The sequence below is a fragment of the Peromyscus californicus genome, unplaced genomic scaffold, assembly GCF_007827085.1.
Source record: "Peromyscus californicus insignis strain IS unplaced genomic scaffold, ASM782708v3 Scaffold_9__1_contigs__length_137607984, whole genome shotgun sequence".
In the NCBI taxonomy this organism is placed as follows: Eukaryota; Metazoa; Chordata; class Mammalia; order Rodentia; family Cricetidae; genus Peromyscus; species Peromyscus californicus.
This window is the reverse complement of record NW_026294617.1, coordinates 119,938,984-119,966,471: the sequence shown is the minus strand read 5'-3', so window position 1 is coordinate 119,966,471 and position 27,488 is coordinate 119,938,984. Positions and strand designations below refer to the sequence as shown.

General features: G+C 39.0%; 1 protein-coding gene across 1 annotated transcript; it reads left to right on the top strand.

The window, feature by feature from the left end:
* The first annotated feature begins 4,119 nt into the window (after positions 1-4,119).
* Positions 4,120-27,255, top strand: LOC128106352 (guanylate-binding protein 1-like). The gene is made up of 14 exons (XM_052731828.1): positions 4,120-5,970; positions 10,069-10,196; positions 10,963-11,072; positions 11,297-11,502; positions 11,854-12,090; positions 12,969-13,249; positions 13,841-14,053; positions 14,470-14,572; positions 15,894-16,087; positions 19,207-19,300; positions 20,756-20,946; positions 21,976-22,075; positions 23,101-23,291; positions 26,953-27,255. Exons 1-14 carry the CDS (start codon positions 5,775-5,777, stop codon positions 27,046-27,048), a joined length of 2,340 nt encoding a protein of 779 aa, XP_052587788.1. The 5' UTR covers positions 4,120-5,774; the 3' UTR covers positions 27,049-27,255.
* The last annotated feature ends 233 nt before the right edge of the window (positions 27,256-27,488 follow it).

Genomic DNA, 27,488 nt, shown 5'->3' with positions numbered 1-27,488 from the left:
GAACAACTCAGAGCTGAGATGAGACATGCTAAATTTTGTTGGCTACTTCATTTCATATGGCATGGATAGAGATTTATATTTCAGTTTGGTTATATAATCCAAACAGACTTACAAAGTTGGCAGAAGCCTTTTACCTGCTCAAACATAAAACAAAAAATTCATCCTTAACTGATTTGTGCACATATAGAATCTCATACTTATACTAATGCAGATCTGTATGTTACCTTTGAAAGTTTATGTGTTTTCAGAGCAAGGGGCCAGACACCAAGGGAAATGAGTGGCCCAGGTGATCCAGCCTCTCAGAGTGCCTCTGTTGCAGTTTCTTCAGAGTTCTTCACAGAACAGCTTCAAGACTGATGGATGAGATGGTCCTGCTAGATGGTCACAGACTACTCTCCAGCCAAACTCACTTTCCCATTGCACAGAGGCTGGAACACAAATGATACAACTAGCTCTCCCAGGACTTGACCATTCTCTCAATTTTCTCAGGGTCCACTAAAGATGCCTTTGCCCCCTAGGCTACAGGAAGCAGTCGAAACACACAACAACCACATTCCCAAGAGATGGTTTGAGTGGTATTTTGTTTTTGGGTGGAGTATGGATATGTATCATCATTTAGTGTGTTGATTACAAGTTGTTATTGGTCGTAATCAGTGAAGAAAGTAAAAAAGGAGATTAGATTCAGGGATCTCATTTGGAAAAGAAAAAGGGGGATATGGGAATGATAGGATAAAATGATAGAATATTGAATCTACTGTTAAACAAAAAAAGCAACATCTAGTCTTAAATATTTTAGATTGGTATGGATTTTTGTATATTGAAACAAAATTTAGGTTATTTTTGTTATACTGTATATATGTTTCTATTCTTGTTTAAGATATTGTACCTGTGCAGCTCATTTAAAATATAATGTAAAGTTTTAGTCCTTGAAAGCTATTTAGGATAATAAAGAAATATTATCTATAGCAATCAAACTTATAGTCATGTTAGGTATGTTTTCAAAGTCATACAGAAATATATTTTAGATAGATAGGTGATCACTCCTTTCCTCAGACATAGCCTAAGTTTACAGTGAAGATTTCCTAGCCTTCTATATCCCAGTGGGCTGGATGTTCACTTTCTTGATTGTAATCCTGTGAGATATCCTCAGGAACCACACTTTAAAGGCAGAAACTTCAAAACCATAGACTCACAAATATAGGATAGATAGGATATCTTACTTAATTTTGCCAAATACAAATAGACTAGATATTATAGACTAAATATTGCAACTGTAATTCTTGCTTGATAATTGTTTTGTTATATGTAATTTTACTATGTTAAAGTTAAAACCTTCCTTTTTGAAGAAAAAAGGGGAAGTGCTGTGGATATCGCTCTGTATGCTGTGAATATGTCACTCTGATTGCTTAATAAATAAAACACTGATTGGCCAGTAGCCAGGCAGGAAGTATAGTATAGGCGGCATAAGCAGAGAGGAGAATTCTGGGAACAGGAAGGCTGAGTCAGGAGTCACCAGCCAGACACAGAGTAAGCAAGATGTGAAGGCAGAACTGAGAAAATGTACCAAGCCATGTGGCTAAACATAAATAAAAGAATTATAGGTTAATTTATGTGTAAGAGCTAGTCAATAGTTAGCCTGAGCTAATGGCCGAACAGTTTTAATTAATATAAGCCTCTGTGTGTTTACTTGGGTCCAAGCAGCTACAGAACTGGCAGGTAAGAGAGATTTGTCCTGACCATGGGCCAGGTGGGACACAGGAAAATTCACCTACATACACTAAAGTGCACATTCAGGTAGCCTCATGGACTCAGCAGATCACATCATGGCAGGATTGTTTAAGGAAGGGGAAGGTCACAGGTGAGAGATGAAGACATGGAGATCCATGGGGAGATGTCTATGATGATTTCTTAATAGACTCTATGTTTTAACAGTCATACATATCATCTATTTCCATCATCACATGGTGAACCAAGATTCCAAAGGATGGACCTTGTGACCCACTAGCCAGCCACAAGCCCTGGGACCACACTCAGTAGCAGTAGAGTTTCTGTGACAGAGAAGCAGATATGAAGATGATGCAGGCAGGGCTTAAGTGCCAGATTTCTGCCACTTTTACCACAGTCATAGCAAACTTTACTGGGAACTGACTTACGTACCCTTTCTGGGAAAACACAGTTTTAATATGACTCAAGTCATTTTTGCAAAGAGTTTGAGTAATATTTTCTGCAAAATAAAAAAAAATTAGCTTAATGAGTTTGAAGTAGTTTCAAGAACAGTGAAGCTAAAATGTTAAGAAAGAAGAATTTAAATAAAATTGTAAAACACCATTTAAAAAAATTCATGTAATCCACCACTAATGCCATGAAAAACCTTACAATATACAGAGCCCATCCTAACTGAACTGGCTGACAGTAGTGAGTAATAGTAGAAGGTCCTGGGTGTATAGGAGGGTGGCAAATGTGCCCTTTTCCTCACTAACTAGTTCTGAAAAAAGAAACAGCCAAGTGAGGGGATTTATTTTGGGCAACTAATTTCAAAAGTAATATCCTGCCTCCTCATCTCAGATGATCACACAGCCCCCCCCCCAATATTAAGAGTCACTGCCTACATAAAAAGCCTGCATTTATAATGGACAGTGGTCAAAACAGCAAATGGTTACAAAGACCTCTTCCAAGCAAAGGTTTGCCAGCTCTGGCTGAGAAGTCCTGATGAACCCTCCCACTAGCTCAGCTCCAGAAACTATTTTTATGATTGTTGATTCCCTGCTGTGAAGCAAGCACTTTCACTTACATATTCTTCACATCTATTAATACTGTTGCTGTACATTTGATCAACCACATTCAGAGAAAATCTCACAGCATTGAAGAAGGAAATAAGAGACCAGGGAGGAAGCCAGTCCATCTACTGTGAACAGCAATAGTAGGTAAGGAGGCTCACTTCTCTTCCAAGCTCTGGGGAGTTCTGCTCAGGGACATGGGGTCTATAGTATCAGGAAGGAAATGAGAAGGTTTTGTATAGGTCACTTATATAATATCAGAGTCAGAATGGGCAGCAATTCACCGGAGTACAGGGTCAGATGATATTAGGAGGGGTGTTATCACTACATTTCAGTATTGGGCTTGAATTCAGCTGGAAATACTGAAACTATGTGTGCTCTTCTCTATGTTCACATTGTCTCTATTGAGTGGGAACACAATTAAATGACTATGGACATTGACAGTACTTGCTTTGTCCTGCTCCTCCTGCAGCTAAGCAACTGAAAAATCCCGCACATGCTCAATCCACCAAAATGTTCATAAGAACCAGAGGGAGGGGCAAATACTAAACACCTGAGCGGATTATCATCCAGGTACAAACGTGAAGAAAATGGAGAATTTATTCATGAGTGTTTTTACTCATTGAAAGAATTATTGTGCTTATAAATCCATATTGAATTTCTTGCATGTAGTCTAAATAAAAATAAAATCACCTAATGCTAAATTTAGAGATATTCTATTTTTAAGGAGTTTTTAATCCTTTCATTTATCTATTTACTTTATATGCCTTTGTGTACAGGATGTGAACATGTCATGGAGCATGTTTAGAAACCAGAGGACAACTTGTGAGAGTCAGTGCTCTCTGGCCAACACATAGATCCTGGGGATTGAACTCAGGTTGTCTTGCTCCTTTACCAGCTAAGCCATCAAACCAGCCCCAAGAAAGTCTATTTTTTTTATTTAAAAAAAAATTTCTTTCCTTTTACATACCAACCCTTGTTCCCTGTTCCTCCCCTTCTCCTGCTCTCCCCCACCTACCGCATCTACGTTTTAAAAAGTTAATTTATTAAATAGAATTTTCAAAATATTTTTCAGCCCTGAAAACAACCATACAGGTAGCATTACATAGACTGAACAGATTATATTTAGGAATATATATATATATATATATATATATATATATATATATATATATGCAATAACTAGTGAAAAAAGTCATTAATTTGAAGGACAGTAGGGAGTTATGTGGGAGGATTTTGAGGAAGGAAAGGGAAAGAAAAATGTAATTCAATTATAATATCAAAAATTAAAAAATAAAATTAATAAAAAGTATTTATGTTTTATTAAGGAATTTTTTATTCATTTTACATACCAACCACAGATTGCCCTCTCATCCCTCCTCCCACTCCCCTGCCAGCCTTCCCCCATCCCACCCCATATGCTCTTCTCTGATAAGGTAAAGCCTCCCATGGGGAGTCAGCAGAGCCTCGTACATTCAGTTGAGGCAGGTCCAAGCCCCTTTCCCCCTCAAGGCTGTACTTGTTGTCCAACCATAGGTAATGGGTTCCAAAAAAACAGCTCATGCACCAGGGATAGATCTTGATCTCACTGCCAGGGACCCCTTAAGAAGACCAAGCTATACAACTGTCTGTCTTATGCAGAGGTCCTAGTCCAGTCCCTTGTAAGCTCCACAGCTGTTGGTCTAAAGTTCATGTGTTTCTACTAGCTTGGTTCAGTTGTCTCTGTAGATTTCTCCATTATGATCTTGATGCCCCTTGCTCATAGAATCCCTCTCCCTTCTCTTTGACTGGACTCCTGGAGCTCAGCCTGGGGCTTGGCTATAGATCTGCTGTGGGATAACGCTCATGTACACTGGTTTAATAAAACACTGATTGTCCAGTAGCCAGGCAGGAAGTATAGGCAGGGCAAGCAGACTAGGAGAATTCTGGGAAGAGGAAGGGCAGAGTCAGGAGTCACCAGCCAGACACAGAGAAAGCAAGATGACAAGGCAGAACTGAGAAAAGGTACCAAGTCATGTGGCTAAACATAGATAAGAAATATAGATTAATTTAAGTGTAATAGCTAGTCAGCAGTAAGCCTGAACTAATGGCTGAGCAATTATAATTAATATAAGCCTCTGAATGATTATTTTATAGACAGCTGAAAGACTGCAGAGCCAGGCAGGATCAGAGAAACCTTCTGGCTAAATGAATCTCTGTATCTGCTTCCATCAGTTACTGGATGAAAGCTCTATGATGACAATTAGGGTATTCACCAATTTGATTACTGGAGTAGGCCAGTTCAGGAACCCTCTCCATTATTGCTGGTAGTCTAAACTGGTGTCAATCTTGCGGATTCCTGGAAACTTCCCTTGCACCAGGTGTTTCCCTATTGTCATGATGTCTCCCTCTATCAAGATGCCTTTTTGATTGCTCTCCCACTCCATCTCTATTCTAGCTCGACCATCTTGTTCCCTTATGTTCTCATCCCCCATCACCTACCCTCCATTACCCCCCTTACCCCAGTTTACTCAGGAGATCTCATTTATTTCCCCTTACTGGGGCAATCCATGTGTCCCTCTTAGGGTCCTCCTTGTTAGCTAGCTTCTCTGGAGCTGTGGGTTGTAGTCCTGTTATCCTTTGCTTTACATCTAGTATTTAATTATGAGTGAGTATATACTCATAAATTAAAAATAAAATTAATGAAAATATTTTTAATAAATTATCTTCCCTATTTAATATCTAGCATAAAATTTAAAACTAGAATCCATGATAACTTAAAGGGAAGAGTTGAGTTGTTAGTAGTTGAATTTTGAAAATTCATTAGTACTATCATTTTTATTCAACTTCTTGGATTATATTTTCATAACTTTCTAAAATTACGCAGATTTTTGCTTTACCACTTCAACAATGCAATAAAACTTCAGTTTGTGCTAGAGGGTTGTGTGACTCCACCTTCTGAGAAGAGAAGGGATTTCTAATTTATTCCACCTCTTCCCTCAAAGACAAAGAACCTCAATGAACACGGCTCTAAAGGTCCACATGCCAGAGCCCCTGTGTCTCATTGAGAATGTGAAAGGACAACTGAGGCCTAATCAGAAGGCCCTGGAGATCCTGTCGGCCATCACACAGCCAGTGGTGGTGGTGGCCATAGTGGGCCTCTACCGCACAGGCAAATCCTACCTGATGAACAAGCTGGCTGGGAAGAACACAGGTGAGTGCCACCAACAGTGCTTTGCTGAGTCCCCTCTGTTTGGTCACACTTTGAACTTGGGTTGTGAGGGGGAACAATGTTAGAGAAGGAGATAGATTCTGAAATCTAATCTACTCAGAGTTGGGCTTTTTATCTTCACTCTGTTTCAGGAAGTCAGTCAGCTCCACAACACTCTTTATTATCTTCAGTTCCATTTTAAAATCAGAAATTATTCCTATCCTAGAAAGGGAGAAAGCATAAGAAGAATAATTCAATTACATAATAGTCTGTATGACAGTCATTAAAAGTAAAGGCTGGGCCAAGAAAAAGAATCAGTAGGTAAAGGCCCTTGCTGCACAAGGCAACCTGGACCCGATACCAAGAAGGTAGAAAGAGACAGTCAAATCTACAGAGCTGTCCTCTGACCTCTACACAGTGCTGTGACACACACACACCCTAACACACACACCCTAACACACATCATGCATATACAAACACACACACAATAATGATGATGATGATTTTGTAATTAATAAGGTCATGAAGTAACAGTGAGTTTCCTCTGATCTTTAATATTTTAAAAATGTTTCAAATTGAATTGGAAATTCTTATTGTCATGAATAAACATAATATAAAATTAACTCTTCTAACCATTTTAACTGCAATTCTTTATTATTAAACAAATTCCCATTATTGTACAATCATCACATTAATCCACTTACATATTTATTATGTTTCCCCAAGACAAACTACATACCCATCACACAATAATTATCCATCCCCCAATTTTCCATCACTGTTCTATAGCCTGTTGTTGTGGATTTGACCCTTAAAACAAAATATGAAGGAAGTAATGGCTGTGGCGCAGGGCATAAATTCCAGCACTCAGGATGCTGAGGATAATTTTTTTTTATAAACTTCTAAAATTGTACAGGGTGTGAACATGTTATGAACCAGAGGACAACTTGTGAGAGTCAGTGTTCTCCTGCCAACATCTAGATCCTGGGGACTGAGCTCAGGTTGTCTCAGCACCTTTACCAGCTGAGTCATCAAATCCACCCCCAAGAAAACCTATGTTTTTAAAAAGATAATTTCCTAAATAAAATTTAAAAAATATTTTTCATCCCTGGAAATATCCATATAGGTAGTATTATATAGACTGAACAGGTTATATTTGAATCCCCTAGTTCAAGCACAGCTTTGATAACCAAGCAAGGTCTTCATCACAAAAAGAATGGATATTCATCACATTTATAGCACTGATTTTTTTGTTTTCTTTTTTTTTATTAAGAAATTTTTTTCTATTCACACCAATCAAAGATTCCTCTCTTCTCAACCCCCAGCCTCCTCCTTCCAACCCACCCTCCACTCCTCCCCACAAGAAGACAAGGCCTCCCATGGGGAGGCACATCCAGTAGAGACAAGTCCAAGCCCCGCCCCCCCCCCCCCCCCCCCCCCCCGCCTCAAGGCTGCACAAGTGTCCCATCATAGGTAGTGAGTGGGCTCCAAAAAGCCTGCTCATAGCATTGATATTTTAAGAATATTATTCATCCAAACATTAAACATGGAACATGTAATTTTTTGTGTGTTCTGAATTTTTTTCTAAAAATAACATGTATATTTCCCCACGTAGTTTTGTTACCTTCTAGATGAAGTGTATTTATTCCTAAGTAGTTTATTCTTTAGATGGAATTGTAAGTGGTGTTAATTTCTTAATTTTCTGTACATTATTATTTTGGTTATTTATTTATTTATTTATTTCTAATTATCTTAGAACTCGTATATCTTTTTTTAATTTTTATTTTTATTTTGCAATACAATTCAGTTCTACATATCAGCCACGGATTCCCTTGTTCTCCCCCCTCTGACCCCCCTCACCTTCCCCAAGACCACCCCCCATTCCCACCTCCTCCAGGGCAAAGCCTCCCCCGCGGACTGAGATCAACCTGGTAGACTCAGTCCAGGTAGGTCCAGTCTGCTCCTCCCAGGCCAAGTCCCTGTGCTCATTGCATGGGTTGGCTATTTATTATTGGTGTGTAGGGAAGGAACTAATTATAGAAATCACAGGAATAATTTTGTGTGCTGTAGCCATGCTGGATTAATTGATTATACTTAACATTATTCTGTGGGATAGTTAAAGGTTTTAGCATATAAAATTATACCATCTGTGAAAAAGATAATTATTAAGGGTGTTATGGAGAGCCTGCTCCAAGGCCACGTCCAGAGTAATGCAAGAAAATCCTCAAAGGTGGCTAGCACTAGATTTTTTCTATCTGAAGGTATTTAGAAATAAGTTTCTATCTATCTGACTGGTAAAATAAGAAAACACACATGCTTTGGGATGTTAACTTTCTCTTTTACTTCATCTTAAGAATGGTCTCTGACTCTTTCTGTCTCTACACAGCTACGTATCTCCACATGGCTACATTTTATACATACAACTACATGTCTTTCTTATGTACATATGGCCATACATCTCTATACACAGTTACATCTGTTTTCACATGTCTACACATCTATCTTTTACATACATTTCTCTTCTATATCTCTTTTCTATACAGCTTCATCTTCCTTGACTCCACATAGTCATAAATCTCCACACAGCCACAGATGAATATCTCATTTACATAGCTCTCTCACCACACAGCACTTTACACAGTTCCTAGGCACAGCTCCCCTACATAGCAGCAGCAGCTTCTTTCACATAGTTCTCTCTCTCTCTCACACACACACACATAATTCTACATTATTCACTCACTCTTTACTCATTCCTTCTTGCACCCACTCACTCCTCACACTTCTCTCATGCTTTTCCTCCTCCTCCTTCTTCTTCTTCATGTTACTTCTTCTTCATCTCTCACCCAGCACACACACACACACACACACACACACACACACACACACACACACACACACACACACACTTTACTCACATTCTGCAGCAGCTTTCACATAACTCTAAACAACTGTCTCTTTCCACATGGCTGCTGCTGTTCCACAGCCAAACTCAGGACAATTGTAAGTTACATTTTCAGGATCTGACCCATTCTCAAAACACAAAGTAAGTCACATAGTTTCTCTTAGGCTAGTAATGTCACATCGACCCATGCATGTAGCTCTAAGTTGGTGAGGGGTCCCAGACAGTAAACAATTGGCTGAACCTTGAGCAGTCAGGGTACATGCAGAAAGAGAGCTACTGCAAGGACTATGTTTTGATGTAAACAGCCTGACCTTAATTTAGCAATAAACAACACCTAGGAATTAGAGTTTGTGTGTTTTCTGTAGGGGCGGTTTAGTCTGTATTGGGCTATTTCTAAGGTCTTTGCAAAATGTGTAAAAGCCTGTCTTTGAGACAGAGAATACTGTTAATTTCCTGTGTCAGTAAAGAAGAACATTCTGGTAATACTTCTGTACATCAGAATTATACAGCATAAACAGAAATCCACAGCTAAATGTGTGCCCAGAGATGTAAATCACACTACCAAAGGGCCGTGGAAAGCACCCCACAGCTGTTCTTATTAGGGAGGCATAACAGTGGCATCTGAGAAAGTTACAAACAGAAATCAACCAGTTTCCACAGCCAGCGACCCCACAGCTTTGCCAGGTGGGGCTCCCCATCAGGGAGCTATACATCTGGTGGGTCGACTTGTCAAACACTAGTTGTCACCTGCTGTATACTCCCAAGGCCCTCAGCAGATAATCTTATTCTCCCTTTCCAACTTGGGTACCAGCTATTTCTGTTTTTTTCCTAATTACTTTGGATAACACTTCAAGTACTGTATTGAACACCAGTGTCCAAACTGGGCAAACTTTTCTCTTCTATGATCTTAAAGGAAAAAATTACCAGCTTTTACCAATGAGTATAATATTGGCATCAGTTTTCATATACAGCATTTCATACATTTGCATTAAGAAATTATTCTAGTTTGCTGAGTACTATTTTTAATGATAACTGTGGATATTTTCAAGTATTTTTATTATTTCTCTGGTTGCAAGATCAATACTAGTTTTGGTTTCAGTTAGCTCTACTGACTTGGATTGTTCTCGTTTTTACATCAATTTCCTGAAACGCCTGCTTCTAACTCTCTGTCACTGTGTCCTCTCTTCTACATGTCACAGGCTTCTCTCTGGGCTCCACAGTGCAGGCTCATACAAAAGGAATCTGGATGTGGTGTGTGCCTCATCCCCACAAGAAAGACCACACGCTTGTTCTGCTTGACACTGAGGGCCTGGGCGATATTGCAAAAGTAAGGATTGAAAGTTCAATTTGCAGTGCAGACCCTGATATCTAAATAATCTGTAATTTTTAAATAAGAGCTTGAATTTACTCTATCTTAATGTAATTAACTTTAGCCATCACTAATAAATAGACAGACTCATAGAAGAGCAGGATGGTCATTCTGCAGTATCCCAGCAACTAACAGGCTGTAACCTAAACCTGGTACCCAATCTTATCAAGGCACCAAGGATAAATTCAGTGTCATGTATCCTACTCTACATAGAACTTCATTTACAGATTTGAGTTTGAAGGCCCATAACTGTGTTCAAATGGAAACCTTGTTACTAAATCACAGTCCTTATTTTAAAGTTTCTTTTAGCATCAATTATCTGATTCATCAACTGAATAAAAAAGACAGTACTCTACATGTCTTATGGCATTTCTTTTAATACGTAATAAAATAAATAATTTTTCTGGTACATAATGAGTATCCAAGAATGACCTATAATGGCCTATCTCAGTCCTTTGTGCTTGTTACGCTTGGGAAGAGCCCTATTTTCCATTCTCAGAACTAGAAGAAAGAATTAAATGAGATTTTAAAAATAGACACAGGTATTATGCATCACATGAAAGTATAAATTCTCAGTTAGCAATGAGAGAAATACTTAAATCTACAGTATATTTGAAGCTGCAAAATATCTGCAAACATCCACTGTCTATATAACAATTACCTGGCAAGGTCAAAAAAACTGACACATGACATACTCATGACCTATGTGTGTTCTGACTTCCAGGGAGACAACCAGAATGATTCCTGGATCTTTGCCCTGGCTGTACTTCTGAGCAGCACCTTCATGTACAACAGCATGGGAGCCATCAACCAGCAGGCCATGGACCAGCTACAGTATCCTTTCTGTGATGGAGAACATCCCAGCCTGGAATGCTACAGAGTCAGTGTTGGCAGATAGGAGGCAGAATAATCCCAGCTTAAGGGGAGACTTCATACACCAACTAATGAGTCCACACTGAGTCAGAGCATGGTAAAACCATGTGTGGGGATGGATGAGACCAATGGGAGGAAGAAGACTGGGGACCCTGCTCATTCACCACTTTTCCTTAGCTACCCAGCTATGTGACAGAGCTGACAGATCGCATCAGAGCAAGGTCCTCACCTGACCAGGAGGATGAGGTGGAGGACTCAGCTGAGTTTGTGAGCTTCTTCCCTGACTTCGTGTGGAGCCTGAGAGACATGACCTTGAAGATGGAAGTAGATGGATTCCATGTCACAGCAGATGAGTACCTAGAGAATTCGCTGAAACTCAAGGAAGGTACATAGATTGATACTTGTAGATGAAAATGCCAGAAATTTATTTCCTTTTTGGGTGGCACATTCAGTTTTTCATTTCTATGCTTCTGGCTATTCCTAAGAAGTGATTATTATTTATCATCTGCCTGAATCAATAATAATTACATTAATTTGCAGTTTCTGTGGCTGCCCTTTTCTCAGTACTGTTATCAGACCATGTTCATCTCTTTACTTACATTGGGACTTATGTGGCAAGGCTGTACATAACCAAAACTATAACATAGAGAGAAGATTTATTTGAAGAAATTCTCAAATGACAAACTAACACTTCCACTAACTATTCATCCTGCTTTGGAAAAATTATTTTCCCAGGTACCTGCAAAGAAGTTGAAAAAATACAACTTGCCCCGATTCTATATTCGGAAGTTCTTTCCAAAGAAGAAGTGTTTTACCTTCTACCCACCCACTGAGTGGAAAAAGCTCTCCCAGCTGGACACACTGCAAGAAAATGAGATCGATTCTGATTTTCTGAAGCAAGTAGCAGAATTCTGTTTGTACATCTTTAACCATTGCAAAGCCAAAACTCTTCCAGGAGGCATCCCTGTCAATGGCCCACGTGAGTCCCCATCTTGGTCTTCCACTCATTTCAAGATGGAGGGAGAGAGAAACATTCATATAGTTTCAGCTTTCAAAAGTGTAGAGGCTTTGACTATTTATGTTAAATTCTAGACAGTTTAAACTGATCTACCAGATTTTAATTAGTCAAATCCTATAGAAGAATAGGTAGTGAAAACTGAGTTTAAATAAGTTAAACCAAGTTAAGTTTCCATAATGTTGTACAAAGTCAGATATGTCCTGTTGTTTAGTATCTAACCAATGTATGCATAGTCATTTAAATTTAAAGAAAAATTAAGTAGAATGAATTCAGACTATTAAGTCAAAAAATTATACTATACAGCCTTATTTCTCATGGTTACTGTGATGAAAAGCAGAGCCATTAAAAATTGGTTCCCCTCAGAAAATTCTCTAAAGCAACACTGAGCTCGAGTGAGATAAGGGTGAACACTTTGGGTAAGGAAACTATTACTTTTCCAGACGTGTTTAACTAAAGACTTTTCAATGAAGTAATATAGAGGACTATATTACCATACTATGCTCTGGTAAGTGGTTCTCAAACTTCCTAATGCTGAGACATTTTAATACAGTTCCTCTGGCTGTAGTGATCCTCAACCATAAAATTATTTTTGTTGCTATTTTGTAACTGTAATTTTGCTATGGTTAGGAATCTTAATGTAATTATCTGATACTTCCAATGTTCTTAGGAGATCCCAGAGTGGTCTCGGCCCAGAGGTTGAGAACCACTATGAGAGGTCTTATTCTAAACATGTTGGAGAACTGAGATATCCGTGTTCAATATACACAGGCCTGCCTTATCTTTTCCTTAGAGAAGAAAGTTCTACTTAGTGGATGTCATCATTTGCTCTCTGTTTATAGGACTAGAAAGTCTAGTGCTGACCTATATTGAAGCCATCTGCAGTGGAGACGTGCCCTGCATGGAGAATGCAGTCCTGGCCTTGGCAAAGATAGAGAACTCAGCTGCAGTGCAAAAGGCCACTGCCCACTATGACCAGCAGATGAGCCAGAGGGTGCAGCTGCCCACAGAGACCCTCCAGGAGCTGCTAGATCATCACAGGACCTGTGAAAAAGAGGCCGTAGAAATCTTCCTCAGCACTTCCTTTAAAGATGAAGACCATTCATTCCAAAAGGAATTGGCGGTAAATTTCTCCTAAGTTTATATGGATCAATGTTATACAAGGCAAAGGATATATCAGACAACAAAATGAGTGTTAATTTTGAAGGAAACTATCCTTTGTAGCCCTTAAAAAGTGACAATTGCCTCTTTAGAATATATACTCAAAAGAAACAATCTTTAAACTATGGACTCAAGTTTGAAATAATTTTATGATACTCACCTTTAGTTTAAGTGCATATAATTAACAATCAGTGCTTTAATCAAATTATACACTTGGATAGATCAATTTTATTTCATTTGGTCAAAAGAGATAAACTTGTGGTTTTAGTTGTCTCCTTGGGCTTATGCTTTGGTTCCTTCATTCTATTCACAGCCATCATCAGTCCAGTTTAAATGCAAAGCTTGCAATTAGGTTTGGCATAAACCTCTGATCATCATTTCTAGTAAGGAGGGGATTCATAAGAAGGTTCAAACTCAAAGAAGAGCCATAGTTTTCCTCAGCTGTCATCAAGTTTCTGGAGACAACGAGTTTTTTTGGGAAGCCCTTGGAGAAATTCTAACCCTTGTTACTATCTTCTCTGGTGTCCTTTTTACTTCCATTTTTACACTGCAGTCTCAGCTAGAAGAAAGATGGGATGACTTTTGTAAACGCAATCTGGAAGCATCATCAAACCATTGCTGGGAATTGCTTCACGATATTTTCAGATCTCTTGAAGAAGGTGTGAGGCAAGGCACTTATTATAAGCCAGGAGGTTACTGCCTCTTTGTTCAGGAGATAGAAAGGCTGAAGAAAAAGTACTATGGAGAACCAAAGAAGGGCATACAGGTAACCAAGATATTTATCAGTGTGCTCTAACACTGCTGGCATGTCTCCTTCATCCAAACATTTAGAAAAATGATACTTATTCATCTGATTGATGATTACTTTAACTCTACATTCTGGCCATTTCATCTTTATATCTATATCACTCTGAACTGTTTTCTCCCTGAAGGCTTTATGTCTCAGAATGATTCGCCCATGTAAGCCCACAAGATTAACATCTCCAATTCACATGCCTTAGTCTAAATGTACGGAATCACTTTCTCCCAGTATCAACCAATAGGGAGCTTTCTTTTGTTGCCTTGGATGATTTGCCCATTCCTGTGGTAAGGAATCTCAGATGGATAGAACAATTCTTGAGGGTGGTGGGGAGACAGATAGATAGATGTCCTCCCACTAACTTATGTTCTCTGGTCTCTAAGGTTGAAGAGGTTCTACAGACATACATACAATCCAAGGAGGCTGTTTCTAATGCAATATTACAGACAGATCAGAGTCTGACAGAAAAGGAAAAGGAGATTGAAGGTGAGAAAGAAACCAAAAAACAAAATCTTGAAACAGTTTAACTATTTGCCTGTCTTAAAATAGTAACTCTTAAACTCAAACAAGAATGGTCGTTTTGACCATGATGCTCAGGGTTGCTGATGTTATGGAGTTACCTCAAGAGTAAATTGGACTTGGGATAGTCTTTCTATCAAATAGTGATGATGACAAGGGGCATTCCCAATACCCACCTAGTGGTTCATAACTTACTGTAGCTCCAATAACAAGACTGCCCCCTTCTGGGCTCCACAGGCACCAAGCGTGTGCGTGGTGTACAGATGTACACGCAGGCAAAACACGCATACACATAAAATAAAATAAAACAGGCCCAGAAACAGAGTTATGACTTGGTCCACTTTAAATCCACCCCATCTATGATCTACAGGAGCATGTTAAGGGACCTGACCTGCAGACCCAACGCTACAGGATCTCCACAACACAGGACATCCAAGAAGAGTCCCAGTGAGGAAACAGCATCAATAGTGTAGCAGAAATCAGAGACCTCAAACCAGACCAATGACTCTTTAATGAGTACTTAGAAGTAAAGATATATATATATATATGTTTACTGTGTGACTTACTGTGTCACACTGCAGCTTCCATGACGAGATTTTAAAATTTCCCCTATTTAAAATGATTTCATTTGTTTTCTCCTTCTTCTTGTTTGTTTGCCTTTCTCTTTCTCCCCCCGCACTGCCTTGCTTTTCTCTTAAATTTTGTTTTCATTTGTGGGCTGGTTCTGGTGCAGGGGCAGAGGGCAGATGAAAAGGGATGGGGAAATGAATGGGATCAAGATATATGATGTAAAAGACACATAGAATAAATAAAAAGGGAAGGAAAAGAAAAAAGAAGAACAAAAATTTAATAGTACTAACAAGAAACCATGGGAGTAAGGAGGAGGTAATACTGTCTCCTCTGGGGAGAACTGCAAGGACAGAATGCCATAGACAGGTGCCATACGGAAAACACATGTACTTCTCACAGTTCTGGAGAACAAGAATCTAGAGTCTGGATTCTATGATGGTCAAGAGTGCTCTCTCTAGTATCTTGGTGTCTTCCCACTGCATCATTGCAGGGTGGGAAGACTGAACTCTGTGTTTTTATTATCATCTTACAACAGCACTGAGCTCCTATGGAGGCTCCATCCTCACAATCATCTAAATCCAATTACCTCACCAGAATCACAACTCGCTATATCATCACACTGTGACTACAACTTCAACCTATGAGTACATATAGAGCACCAGCAGTCAGTGCCTTCCCACTGTAGACCCACGTAAAAATTGTTTCCCCTCTTTCTCAGTGGAGCGGAAGAAAACTGAATCTGCAATGGCTGCTGCAAAACTAATGGAGGAAACACAGAAGAAGAATGAGAAGCTGATGGAACAGAAAGAAAAGAGTTATCAGGAGCACCTGAGACAGCTGACTCAGAAAATGGAGAATGACAGAATCCAGCTGAAGGCAGAGCAAGAGCGGACACTAGCTCTTAAACTTCAGGTATCCTGTTATTTTTATCCTCCAGAATCTTTAACAGAAACTATGCTGTAGGAGGTTAGACAATCACATGGTATAAGGAATTATCCAGCCCATATTCTGTAGCAGTCTCTTCAAACTTACTGTGACCATCACTGTGCATGGATAGCTGTCCAAAACTACTTGCTCCCATTAAAAAAAAAAGTCCTGCGAATACTATTTTCCTGAGTCACTACAAACAACAGCTATCCACAGAAAGACATTGTACAAGTATTTTACAAGTTTATTTTATTGTTAAAAATCCATTTGTAGCTAGAGTTTTCCTGCCTGGCCCACAGTCAGGACAAATCTCTCTCACGCGCCAGTCCCACAGCAGCTCAGACCCAACCAAGTAAACACAGAGACTTATATTGGTTTCAAACTGTATGGCCGTGGCAGGCTTCTTGCTAACTGTTCTTACAGCTTAAATTAATCCATTTCCATTAATCTATACCTTGCCACATGGCTCGTGGCTTACCGGCATCTTTACATGCTGTTTCTCATCATGGCGGCTGACAGTGTCTCTCTGACTCAGCCTTCCACTTCCCAGCTTTATTTTCCTCCTTGTCCCGCCTACACTTCCTGCCTAGCCAATGGCCAATCAGTGTTTTAATTATTGACTAATCAGCAACACATTTGACATACAGAACATCCCACAGCATCCATTCATAATTTAAACTTAAAAATATTTGGAAAAATACAGCTCCAGTTTAAACATTTAAGTTTCCACATTTAAAAAAGGAAGAGATCAAATGTAATTTGGCACAAGGGGACCCATGGAACACCTCAAGCATCAAATGTTGTCAAGGCTATTGGTTGCTCTCTTCAGTCTGATGATAAGGCCCTATTGCTGTAGACAATACTTTCTATGTCATTGAGCACAAAGAAGTGAAACTGGTGCCTAAGCAGAAGCTTCACTCTCACTGGCCAGCATTCATGGTACTAAATGGTGTTCTGCACACTACAGAGGAGAAAAGTAATCATCAATATCAACCAGCTACAAGTCCTGTGACCTACAACAACAACCTGCTTGTAAGACATAACAGTGCAATAGTTGCTGCATGCAATGGGAATAACCAACCACTTTTTTTTTATTTGATTTAAGACCCACTACTGCCACTGCTAAATGCCCAAGAACCTGAAATTAGATTGCTCATAGGCCTAGGATAAAACCTACTACAACTGATTTGTTAAAGAAACCTATAAATCAAATGACTCCTAATGACATACTGCTATACTCATAGATCAGTGCCTTTCTCATACCACATCAGAGAATCTTCTTCTTGTAGTAGGTGGGAATGAACAGAGAACCACAAATGGACAATATGCAGAGAATGAGAGACTTTGGAGCACTCAGCCCTAACTGGGATGTCTTCATCAAACCCCTCCTCTCAACACTCATAGACCCACGCAGAAGAGGATACAGATAGATTGTAAGAGCTAGCAGTGATGGGTGACTCCAAGGAAACCTCATTTTCAAGGCACAACAGGACTGATGCACATGTAAACTCAGACTCTGGCAGAACACACAAGACCTATAAGGCTCAAGCCAGACAGGGTCCCAGCACTGAGAGGGAGAGTTGGGCATGGGTCCTACCTTTAATCAAGAAGCTACCTGCAATTGATGCTCACTGGCAAAGAAAACTCAGTTTTCGCCAATGAGTGTTAATGAGTATATCAACCACACTTGAGGGCAGGCCCCATGCTCAGAAATAATTTGCCAAAGCAAAATGAACTCAGTGTTTTTCTAGATCTTTTGTTTCATTTTGTTTAGGCCTTTTTGTCTTATTGATACAACCATTTGTGTGTGTGTGTGTGTGTGTGTGTGTGTGTGTGTGTGTGTGTGTGTGTTTACTTCAGTCCCAGGAATACATAAATGCACATGTGAAAGCAAAATCATTTGGAAGAATAAAAATGACAAGGGAGGATATGTGTGAGAAAATGGAAGGTGGGAAGTCATGAAAAACAGTTGATCAACATACAATATAGATTTAATTAACAGTGTCTTTATGCAATATACTAGCACATACAATGATTATGCACAGTGAAGGTTTTAAAAATCACTAAATTAAATTAAGCAATCAAAAGAGGACAAATGAGTAACTGTAGTGCAGTGTTGATCCAGCAGAGAGTTGTCATACAGCAATGCTACAGTATGTGCATTCTTTGATTGATTCCTCATGAGTTGTTCTGAGTAAATGTTCTAGGCTAGATCTCACACAATCATCTGCAGGATGAGCCAGTAGCAATCTGTTTTCCTCACACCTTGTCTATATCTGGAAATACCTAGAGTAGGAAGATGCATCACCAACTGACACACAGTCTTCCAACACCTTTCTGTTCATAGCCCCTCCTCCAAGGATAGGTTGAGACTAAATGTCAGTTCAGAAATGTACTGTTGGCCATATCAGTCCTCCAGGTCCTCAACTACTATCTCTTACTCTACATATGAAATTTGGAAGCTTATATACAATTCCATGATGAGACATTTTACTTTATTCTGGGATTCACAGAATTAAATTTCCATTATTACTGCGTAATAGAGTTGTCTGTCAATGATTATGGAGCAATAATTCCCAAGACCTTCATGGATGTTGGTGGTGCTCAAGTTCATTATTGTTTAGTAAATAATAATAAAAGAAATGTCTGTATATATTCAGTGAAAGAGCAATTAAAGCATATGTTTGCCCACAGTTGGTAGAGTTCAGACAGCTGGGACTTGACATTACAGGAGGAAAAGTGTGTTTGAAAACAAAAACTATACCATATAATTGCCAGTTGATGGAAATGCTGTCTGTATTTAGGTGTAATGAGTAAATTCTCATTGATCCACTAATCCCAGGGTTGGGTTTTAGATCAAAACTTTTTCAGGGACTGTAGATATACACTACTTTTGACCAAATAAGAAATTATCAGGTATTGTAATAAAAGCTGAAAACACAAGACAGGGGAGGGTACGGACACTAATGGGAAAAATCTAAGAATGAATACCAAGGTCTTAAGGAATTACTGAATTATTTCAAAACCACTAATTTGTAAATTGTTTGGTAAATTTTGTTATCTTGATGTTTCTTGCAACACTAAATATTCTCTTTCCCTCTTAGGAGCAGAAACAGCTACTCCAAGAGGGGTTCCAAGAAGAGAGCAGAAAACTTCAAGAAGAGATGAAGAACATGGAGAAGAGATACAAAGAAAAAAGTATTATCTTCTACACTACAAATAGAATGGAAAAATACATAGAACAGGACTGTTAAGAGGACTTACCATGTAAAAGGAACTTCCTGTAAAGCCTGGGGACCTGGGTTCAATCATGAGAAGCTATGTAAAGTTGGAGAGAAGAGACTGCACATAGTTGTCCTCTGATCTCCACACATGGACAGTGGCACATGGGTGCCCCTGCTCCCTACAAGCCATACAGACGTAATAATAATAAATAAAAATTAAATATGTAGGACAAGAGTTTCTATTAGAACACTATCCAGTCCAAGAACAAGTTCAATAATGAATTTGGGGTATCTAACAACACCCACTCGCTTTACATTTGAATTCGTGACATTTATACCTTCACTAAGCCACAAGCTTTGGCTTTTATATCGTCACTGAGCCATAAATCAGCAAAATGAAATTACTTGTAAAACCATTTTTCCATCTTAAGTTTTTCATTTCATTTTTAATTATATTATATACATTAGCATAACCTTTACTATATCTGATATTTGAACTATACATCTTTTGTGGTGGAGAGCCCATAAATTATATAACTAAGGGGCATGATAAGAGAGAAAGTTGCCAGAAAATTCATGAGAATTTTCTTCTCCTCTGAGTAAATAATTTAGACTCTTCAACACTGTGCACATTCTCCCTTTTGTGCACTGAAGAGTGAACCAGTTCTTTAGATATTGTTGAGTATTCCTGCTGATAGACCATAGAACATATGTGATTATATATAAAGGGAAGCTCCGGGGCTGGAGAGATGGCTCAGTAGTCAAGAACACTGGTTGCTCTTCCGGAGGACTGGTTGAATTTCCAGCACCCACATGGAAGCTCATAATTATCTGTAACTCTAGTTCCAGGGGATCCAGTGTTCTCTTCTGGCCTCTACAGGAACAAGGAATGAACATGCACAGAAAAACATTCAGACAAAAACATCCATATGCAGAAAGCAAAATAATAATTCTTTTTAAATTAAAGGGAAGTTCTTTTTAGCCATCAGTCCCAGGTCACAATAGTTTCAGTGTGTAGCTGATGTACAATTAACTAGTGATAGAAAAGTATTGACCTTTAGACACACAATTCAGAGAGAGAGCTGTAGAAACACACACACACACACACACACACACACACACACACACACACACACAGACGACTGTATTCAACCATTGCTCTATAAGCCTATTAGTAACTAGTGGATATCCTCAGATATAGATCTCCTTGGAACAACAAAAGCAAGGATGGACCTTCACTCCCCAAACCATGTCTTGGTGAGATATGTCAGAGGCATCATGATTTCTCCATGCTGGTACCACAGAACTCCATGTATCCAAACTAGTACTACTAAACAAGTGTTGTTTAGCAAACTACCAAACAGGTGTTGGCAGAAGGAGACATCATACCAATCCTACATGTTTTTTTTTTTTTCCTTTTCTTCCACAGTGGATCATATGCAAGCTGAATCTTCAAAGACTACAGAGACTACAGTAAAAATAATGGAAGAAATGCAAAGGAAATGTGATCAGATGATGGAAAATAAAGACAAGAATCACCAGGAACACGTGCAACAGTTGATAGAAAAGATGGAGAGAGACAGAGCTCAGCAAGAGAAGATAATGACCTTTGTGCTGCAGGTATTCCTTTGTGCCATCACAACATTCCCACCCAATGGCAGGAATAAAAGACACTGATTAGAGGTTAGTGCAGTTAATCTAGGTGAAGGACCATTGTAGCTAGACACTCTACCACAGTTTCACATCATTTGTGTCTGTGGCATAGAAAATCTGCATTTGCTAATGGCCTCTTGCTGGTAGACTGTGCTTCCTGGAGTCTGCATAATTCTCACTCACTATATAGTAGCTAGTGGTCACCAAGCCCTGTACAAAAAGCCTCCAATGTATTATATATTGTACCCACATCAAATGATACAGAACTGGTTACCTTTTCTAAACAGAAAATTATGGTTGCATATGAGATAAGGAATTTCTGCATCATATATCATGGGAAAATACCTAGCATATGTTTTCTGCCTAGTGGAGTCAATAGTGATTTTGTCTTTGCTGAAACACATATGAAATGCTCTCTCACTGTTCTACCCTAACTGTTCTCTGGGCTTCCTCTAAGTCTGAGGATTCTGTACATTGGCCCAGAAGTGCACTCTGAGCAAATACAGTCCCAGTCTCCTCAATTTTATTTTCTTATTATTAATAATCCCATCAGAATTTCATGATCTAATTATACTTGTGCTTCTGAGCACCATGGAGAAATCCTCCCAAGTGACCATCATTTTGAAATGAATACCCACACTATAGAAGGGGTCAGTTGGAGGAGGAAAAGAGAGTGATAATTATACCCAGTTGTGTTGCCTATTGGATCAAGAATCCCAAAGTAGAACTCTACAGCAGCAATACATCAGGGACTCCATAGATGAGCCTCTTCTAAAGACTATGAAGAAGTTCTTGGGAAATAATTCCAAATACAAGAAGCTCAAGAGAAAGAAACGTGTTATAAGATAAGATAGGAGGCTAACTTCAAAGAGAGTTTCAAGTCTGTTTAAGATACTAATTCTAGAAATGAAAGAGAGAAACTTATTAGATAATAATGAAACAATTTCTGTGAGATCATTTTATTCTATGCCTCTTTAACTATCCTTTCCTCCTTAGGATCGAGAAAATTTCAAGGAAGAAATCCTTGAAGAGAGAAGAAAACATCAGAAGGAGATTCAGGAGATAGAGGCAAAAAACAGAGAAATAATCCTAAAATGTATTAGACTCTGCATTCGTACAATCAATATTTCCTTCCCAACACTGTCACCAGGGCTCAAGTGCAATGATCAACTCCCACACAGCAGTCAATAGCATTGAACATGAACTTTACATGCTTGCATTATCTGGTCATAAACATTGCAGAAATGAAGATGGTGTATAAAGGTTAAGAGCTGCTACTAAGGCGATTTCTTTGATGCTCATTACTAAAACTGTTGATATCCCTCTTGTTTTTCCCACTAATGCTATTAAGGATGGTTAAGTGCATACTATTTGTCAAGTTACTTACATTTCCTTTAGAGAAAATATAAATTTTATAATAAGATATATTTTAAATAGGGAGCTATTATGTAGTTTGTTTAAGGTTGATTTCTCTTTCCTCATCCACACAATGATTATAGATCTATGTTCTGATATAACGGCTTACTTACACTGTTGAATCTGGTTGAAATAACATGAACATAGAGAAAATTAGATGCAAAGTGAACCAAGGAACTTTAGGCCCAACTAAGTATCAATACTGGGGGTTCAGTGAATAATGTTTCAGCTCACATTGAAGGAAATGTTTCTTTTTGAATTTTAAACTTTATTTTACAGTAGTTGTGTAAAAGAATGGGTTTTATTAAATTGCCCTTTGAATGCTTAGTCATCTGACTCAGCCTAGGTTCAGAATGCAGAAGCTCCATGGTCAAGGGGAGGGTTGTCCCTGTGAAGAGTGAGTGTGTAGAGCTTCGAGATTCCTTGTAATGAAGCCCAAGGGTAACTACTGCCCTCTCCTTGGTCCTGGCTCAGTGACATCATGTTTTCATACTATAACAAGAAGAGCAAAGATGTGTCTTCATTCTCAAAAGTCATATCTGAGTTAAGAAAATGTATCAGAGGAACTGTGATCACTCCAGAATAAATTATGAACCTAAGAATTTCCGTCATGAAAAATCAATATAAATAAACATTGAGGGAGAGAGAAGCTACACACTGATCCTACATATTTTTTCTATTTTGTTTGTTTGTTTTAATCCTCAGTGGAATCTGCACAAGCTCAGTCCTCCGAGTCAATGAAAATGCTCCAGGAAATGTATGAGACTACTCTGAAGATTATGGAACAGAAAGAAAGAGCTTTTCTGGATTATTTGAAACAAATGGCTGAGCAGATGAAAGCAGATACATTGTATCAAATTGCAAAGCAAGAAAAGATCTTGGTTAACAAGCTTGAGGTAATTCATTGTGACATCTTAATTTTCTCATTCAATGTCTAGTGATAAAAGACACTGATTAATGGTTAGTACATGTGATTAGGTAAAGGACTTTTCTGTGTAGACACCTTCACCTTTGTATTTCTGACAAAGGCTCATTACATATAGAGTATGCTCCATGACTCCTGAATCATTGTGTCACTCAAAATATATAAGCCCATAACTGAAATCCTTACACTTAGGACTTTAACCACTTTAACCCCTGCTTCTTTAAGGACACAGGACTACTCTATTATCTTTTTATCTCATTGTTTGTTCTAGATAGGGTCTCTCTGTGTAGCTCAGGCTAGACTGGCATTTGAGATCTTTCTACTTCAGTACCCCAAATCCAACATTGCAGCCTTGTACCACTAACATGGGAATTGATGTCTTTTTTTTTTTCTACTGTGGAAATTGCCATTCCTGAAAGATAGAAAGTGTGCTGAGATACTATTCCTGGGTGGACATCTGGCATGTTTTTTCTTACCTAGTGCACTCCACAGTGGTTTTGTTTTTACCATCTCTATTGGCCTCTTTCCTGTAAGCATCCTAAAAAGCAATTTCACCTGCCTATGGCCACTTAGCAACACTGATTGTAGACACTTTCCTGTTCTCCTGGCCTTGAGTCTGAGTCACACTTTGGGCAAATGCACTCCCAGAACACTTCAGTACTTTATTCTTTGTAATGCCAACAAAATCTTACAGGTCTGTATAAAACTCCCCAATCGTGTCTTTCCTTAATCTGGAAACTATGCATCACTCTACTAAATGTATATTTATTATCCTATTTACATACATGTGATATTCATATCATATGGTTAAAGACTTTTGAAGAGATTTTTTTAAAGATAAAATTCTAAACATGGAGTAAGAGGCTGAATGCAGAGCAATACTACGTAGTACAAATTCTAATTGGTCTTAAGAATAAAAACATGGAGTCAGATATCTGGTTAAACACTGAAAGATCAGAGGAACAGAGCAGCCAGCCACTAGAAAGACTTCTTAACTCTAGGAACCCTTGATTGAAAAGAAGGAGCTCCTGTTCTATCTTGCCTTAAAACTTCCTTTCTCTACCCACCCATCTCACTTCCTGTTTCTTCCTCCCAAATGCTGGGATTAAAACAAGGATGAATTGTCTGCTACTCACATCACCAGGGAGGCTACCCGGAAAACAGGACCCGAAGAAAGACACAGGGATCGCCCAATGACAGAGAAATGGAATGAGATCTACATGAACAGCCTGGACATGAGTGGGGGTAATGAAAGGCGAGGGTCGAGGGAAAGAGAGCTTGGGGGAGAGGGAGATCCCAGCTGGATCAACAACAGAGAGGGAGAACAAGGAATAGGAGACCATGCTAAATGAAGACCACATGAGAACAGGAAGAAGCAAAGTGCTAGAGAGGCCCACAGAAATCCACAAAGATACCCCCACAACAGACTGCTGGCAATGGTTGAGATACAGCCTGAACTGACCTACTCTGGTGAAGGGATGGCCAAACACCCTAATTGTTGTGCTAGAAACCTCATCCAACTACTGAGGGATCTGGATGCAGAGATCCATGACTAGGCCCTGGGTGGATCTCTGGGAGTCCAATCAACGAGAATGAGGAGGGTTTATATGAGCGAGAATTGTTGAGACCAAGGTTGGATAAAGCACAGGGACAAATAGCCAAATGAATGGAAACACATGAACTATGAACTAATGGCTGAGGGGTCCACACTGGATCAGGCCCTCCGAATGGGTGAGACAGTTGATTGGCTTGATCTGTTTGGGAGGCATCCAGGCAGTGGGACTAGATCTTGTGCTCATTGCATGAGTTGGCTGTTTGAAACCTGGGGCCTATGCAGGATTGTTTGGCTTGGCCTGGGAGGAGGGGACTAGACCTACCTGGACTGAGTCTACCAGGTTGACCTCAGTCTGTGGGGAAGGCTTTGCCCTGGAGGAGATGGGAATGGGGGGGGGGGGCGTTGGGGGGAAGGTGAGGGGGACGGGAGGGGGGGAGAACAAGGGAATCCGTGACCGATATGTAGAACTGAATTGTATTGCAAAATAAATTAAAATAAATTAAAAAAAAAAGAAAAAAAAAAAAAAGAAACGAAAAAAAAAAAAAAAAAAAGCATATGAAGCCAAGTGCTGGGATTAAAGGTATATGACACCACTGCCTGCCCTCTAATGGCTGGGTCTGTATCCTGATATTCAGGCAAGGTTTATTTGTTAAAGCACAAACACAGTATCACCACAATACTATGTTAAGGAATGTAGACAACACATTTCAGATGCTAAAGTAGAAAAACTACTAAAGCTATGAAGAATCACACTGAAGAAATAAAAATATAGGCTGGAGAGATGGCTCAGAGCATAAAAGTGGTTGCTGTTCAAATGTAAGGACATGAATTTGAATCCCCAGAACCTGTGTGTAAGCAGGATGTAGTACCATGAATTCCAGTTACCAACATTTTACAGGGAGATAGAAAGCATAAACAGGAGAATCCTTGGAAACTCACAGGCCAGTTTGCTCAGAAAAACAGTGGAGGAATCTTGTCTCAAACCATGTGGAAAGTGAGAAACAACACGATGGCTATCCTCTCACTTCCACACATATTCTCTCTCTCTCTCTCTCTCTCTCTCTCTCTCTCTCTCTCTCTCTCTCTCTCTCTCTCTCTCTCCTCTCTCTTCCCCTACTCTCCATTTCCTTTTCCCTCTCCCTCTCTCATACACCCACACACATTCACACTCACGAGTGTGCACACACAACAGACACAACACTAAAAAACATATTTTAACATTTTTAAAGTGTACTTGTCTGACCATTATTGAAAAAAATAGTTATCATAGTTTTGGTTATTTACTATATAGTATCAGTCCAACTTAAGGGTTTCATTATAGCATTTCCATAATTGCATATAACCAGATTTGATGGCATTTTCTTTTTCTTTAATGACCCCTCCTCTTTTGTCTTACTATTTTTCCTTTAATTATGTGTCCTTCTCTCCCCTCTCTGGATTCCACATGAGACAAAGCATACTTCTTATTTTCAGCATGGCTTATGTCATTTCCATCCACTTGCCTGAAAATACTGTAATTTAATCTCATTTACAGCTGTAAAAGATACAGTTACATACACTGTAAATTATAAATGAGTTATAAAAATTTTTCTATAGAATGATAAAGACAATGTTGGCTCTTTGAGAATTAAACCAGTATATTTTCTCTATTAGAATTTTTGGAGTACAAGGAGTTCACCAGGAAAGGAATAGATGTACAAAGAATAAACTTCCCACTGTGGAGAGAATAATAAAAAAGAGAATGTCCAATTTGGTTGTGTAATTTAGCTTCTGGGGACAGTGAATGATAAGCATGAGGATACAGGTTTCTCTGTAGAAAGTTGACTTTGGTTCTTCTGGATGTGTACCCAGAAATGACATGGCTACATCTGATGGAAGGTCTCTCTTAAGTTTTTGGAGGAACTTGAAGACTGACTTCTGTAGTAGTCATAATAATTTAATTTACATTCCAAGCAGCAGGGTATATGGACTACTGTGCCCTGAATCCTCATTGCTGTTCCTTGCTCCTTGGATGCCAGATTTCTTACTGGGAAAATGATACTCTGTGCAGATTCCAGTTTCCAATTTCTCTTTTCAGGAACAAGGAGAAATTTTTAATGAAAAACTTAAGAATCAGAACAAAAAGCATGAGGAAGAAATAAAGAAAATGAAATCTTTTTGTTCCATGATGTGAAAAGTCTAAGCACACCGGCTTCCTCCCCTGCTCTCTCCTTTCAGGACAGAATCTTACTGATAAGCTTCAAATCATCTCACATCAGAACTAAATGTAATCCACAATAATAAAGATGGCAAACCTAAGAGCATATGGTCTTTGTACAATGGAGTATAACTCTAGGGTGTTACTGTGCCATTTCCATAGATCCATAGGAAGTGCTTTGATATTAAAACAGTGAGGGTACATATACCATGCTTATTAATAGTATTAATTATCAATATAATGCTTGAAAGAATCTTCATAGAAATCATGTAACTCTACTCTGAGTGGATATTTAGTTGTGTGGCAGAGATGCACTTAAAATGTCCCCCCCACATGCTCATGTATTTGAATACTGTGTCCTCAGCTGCTGATGCTGTTATGAGAGGTTGTGGAACATTGGGAGATGGAGCCTAGTC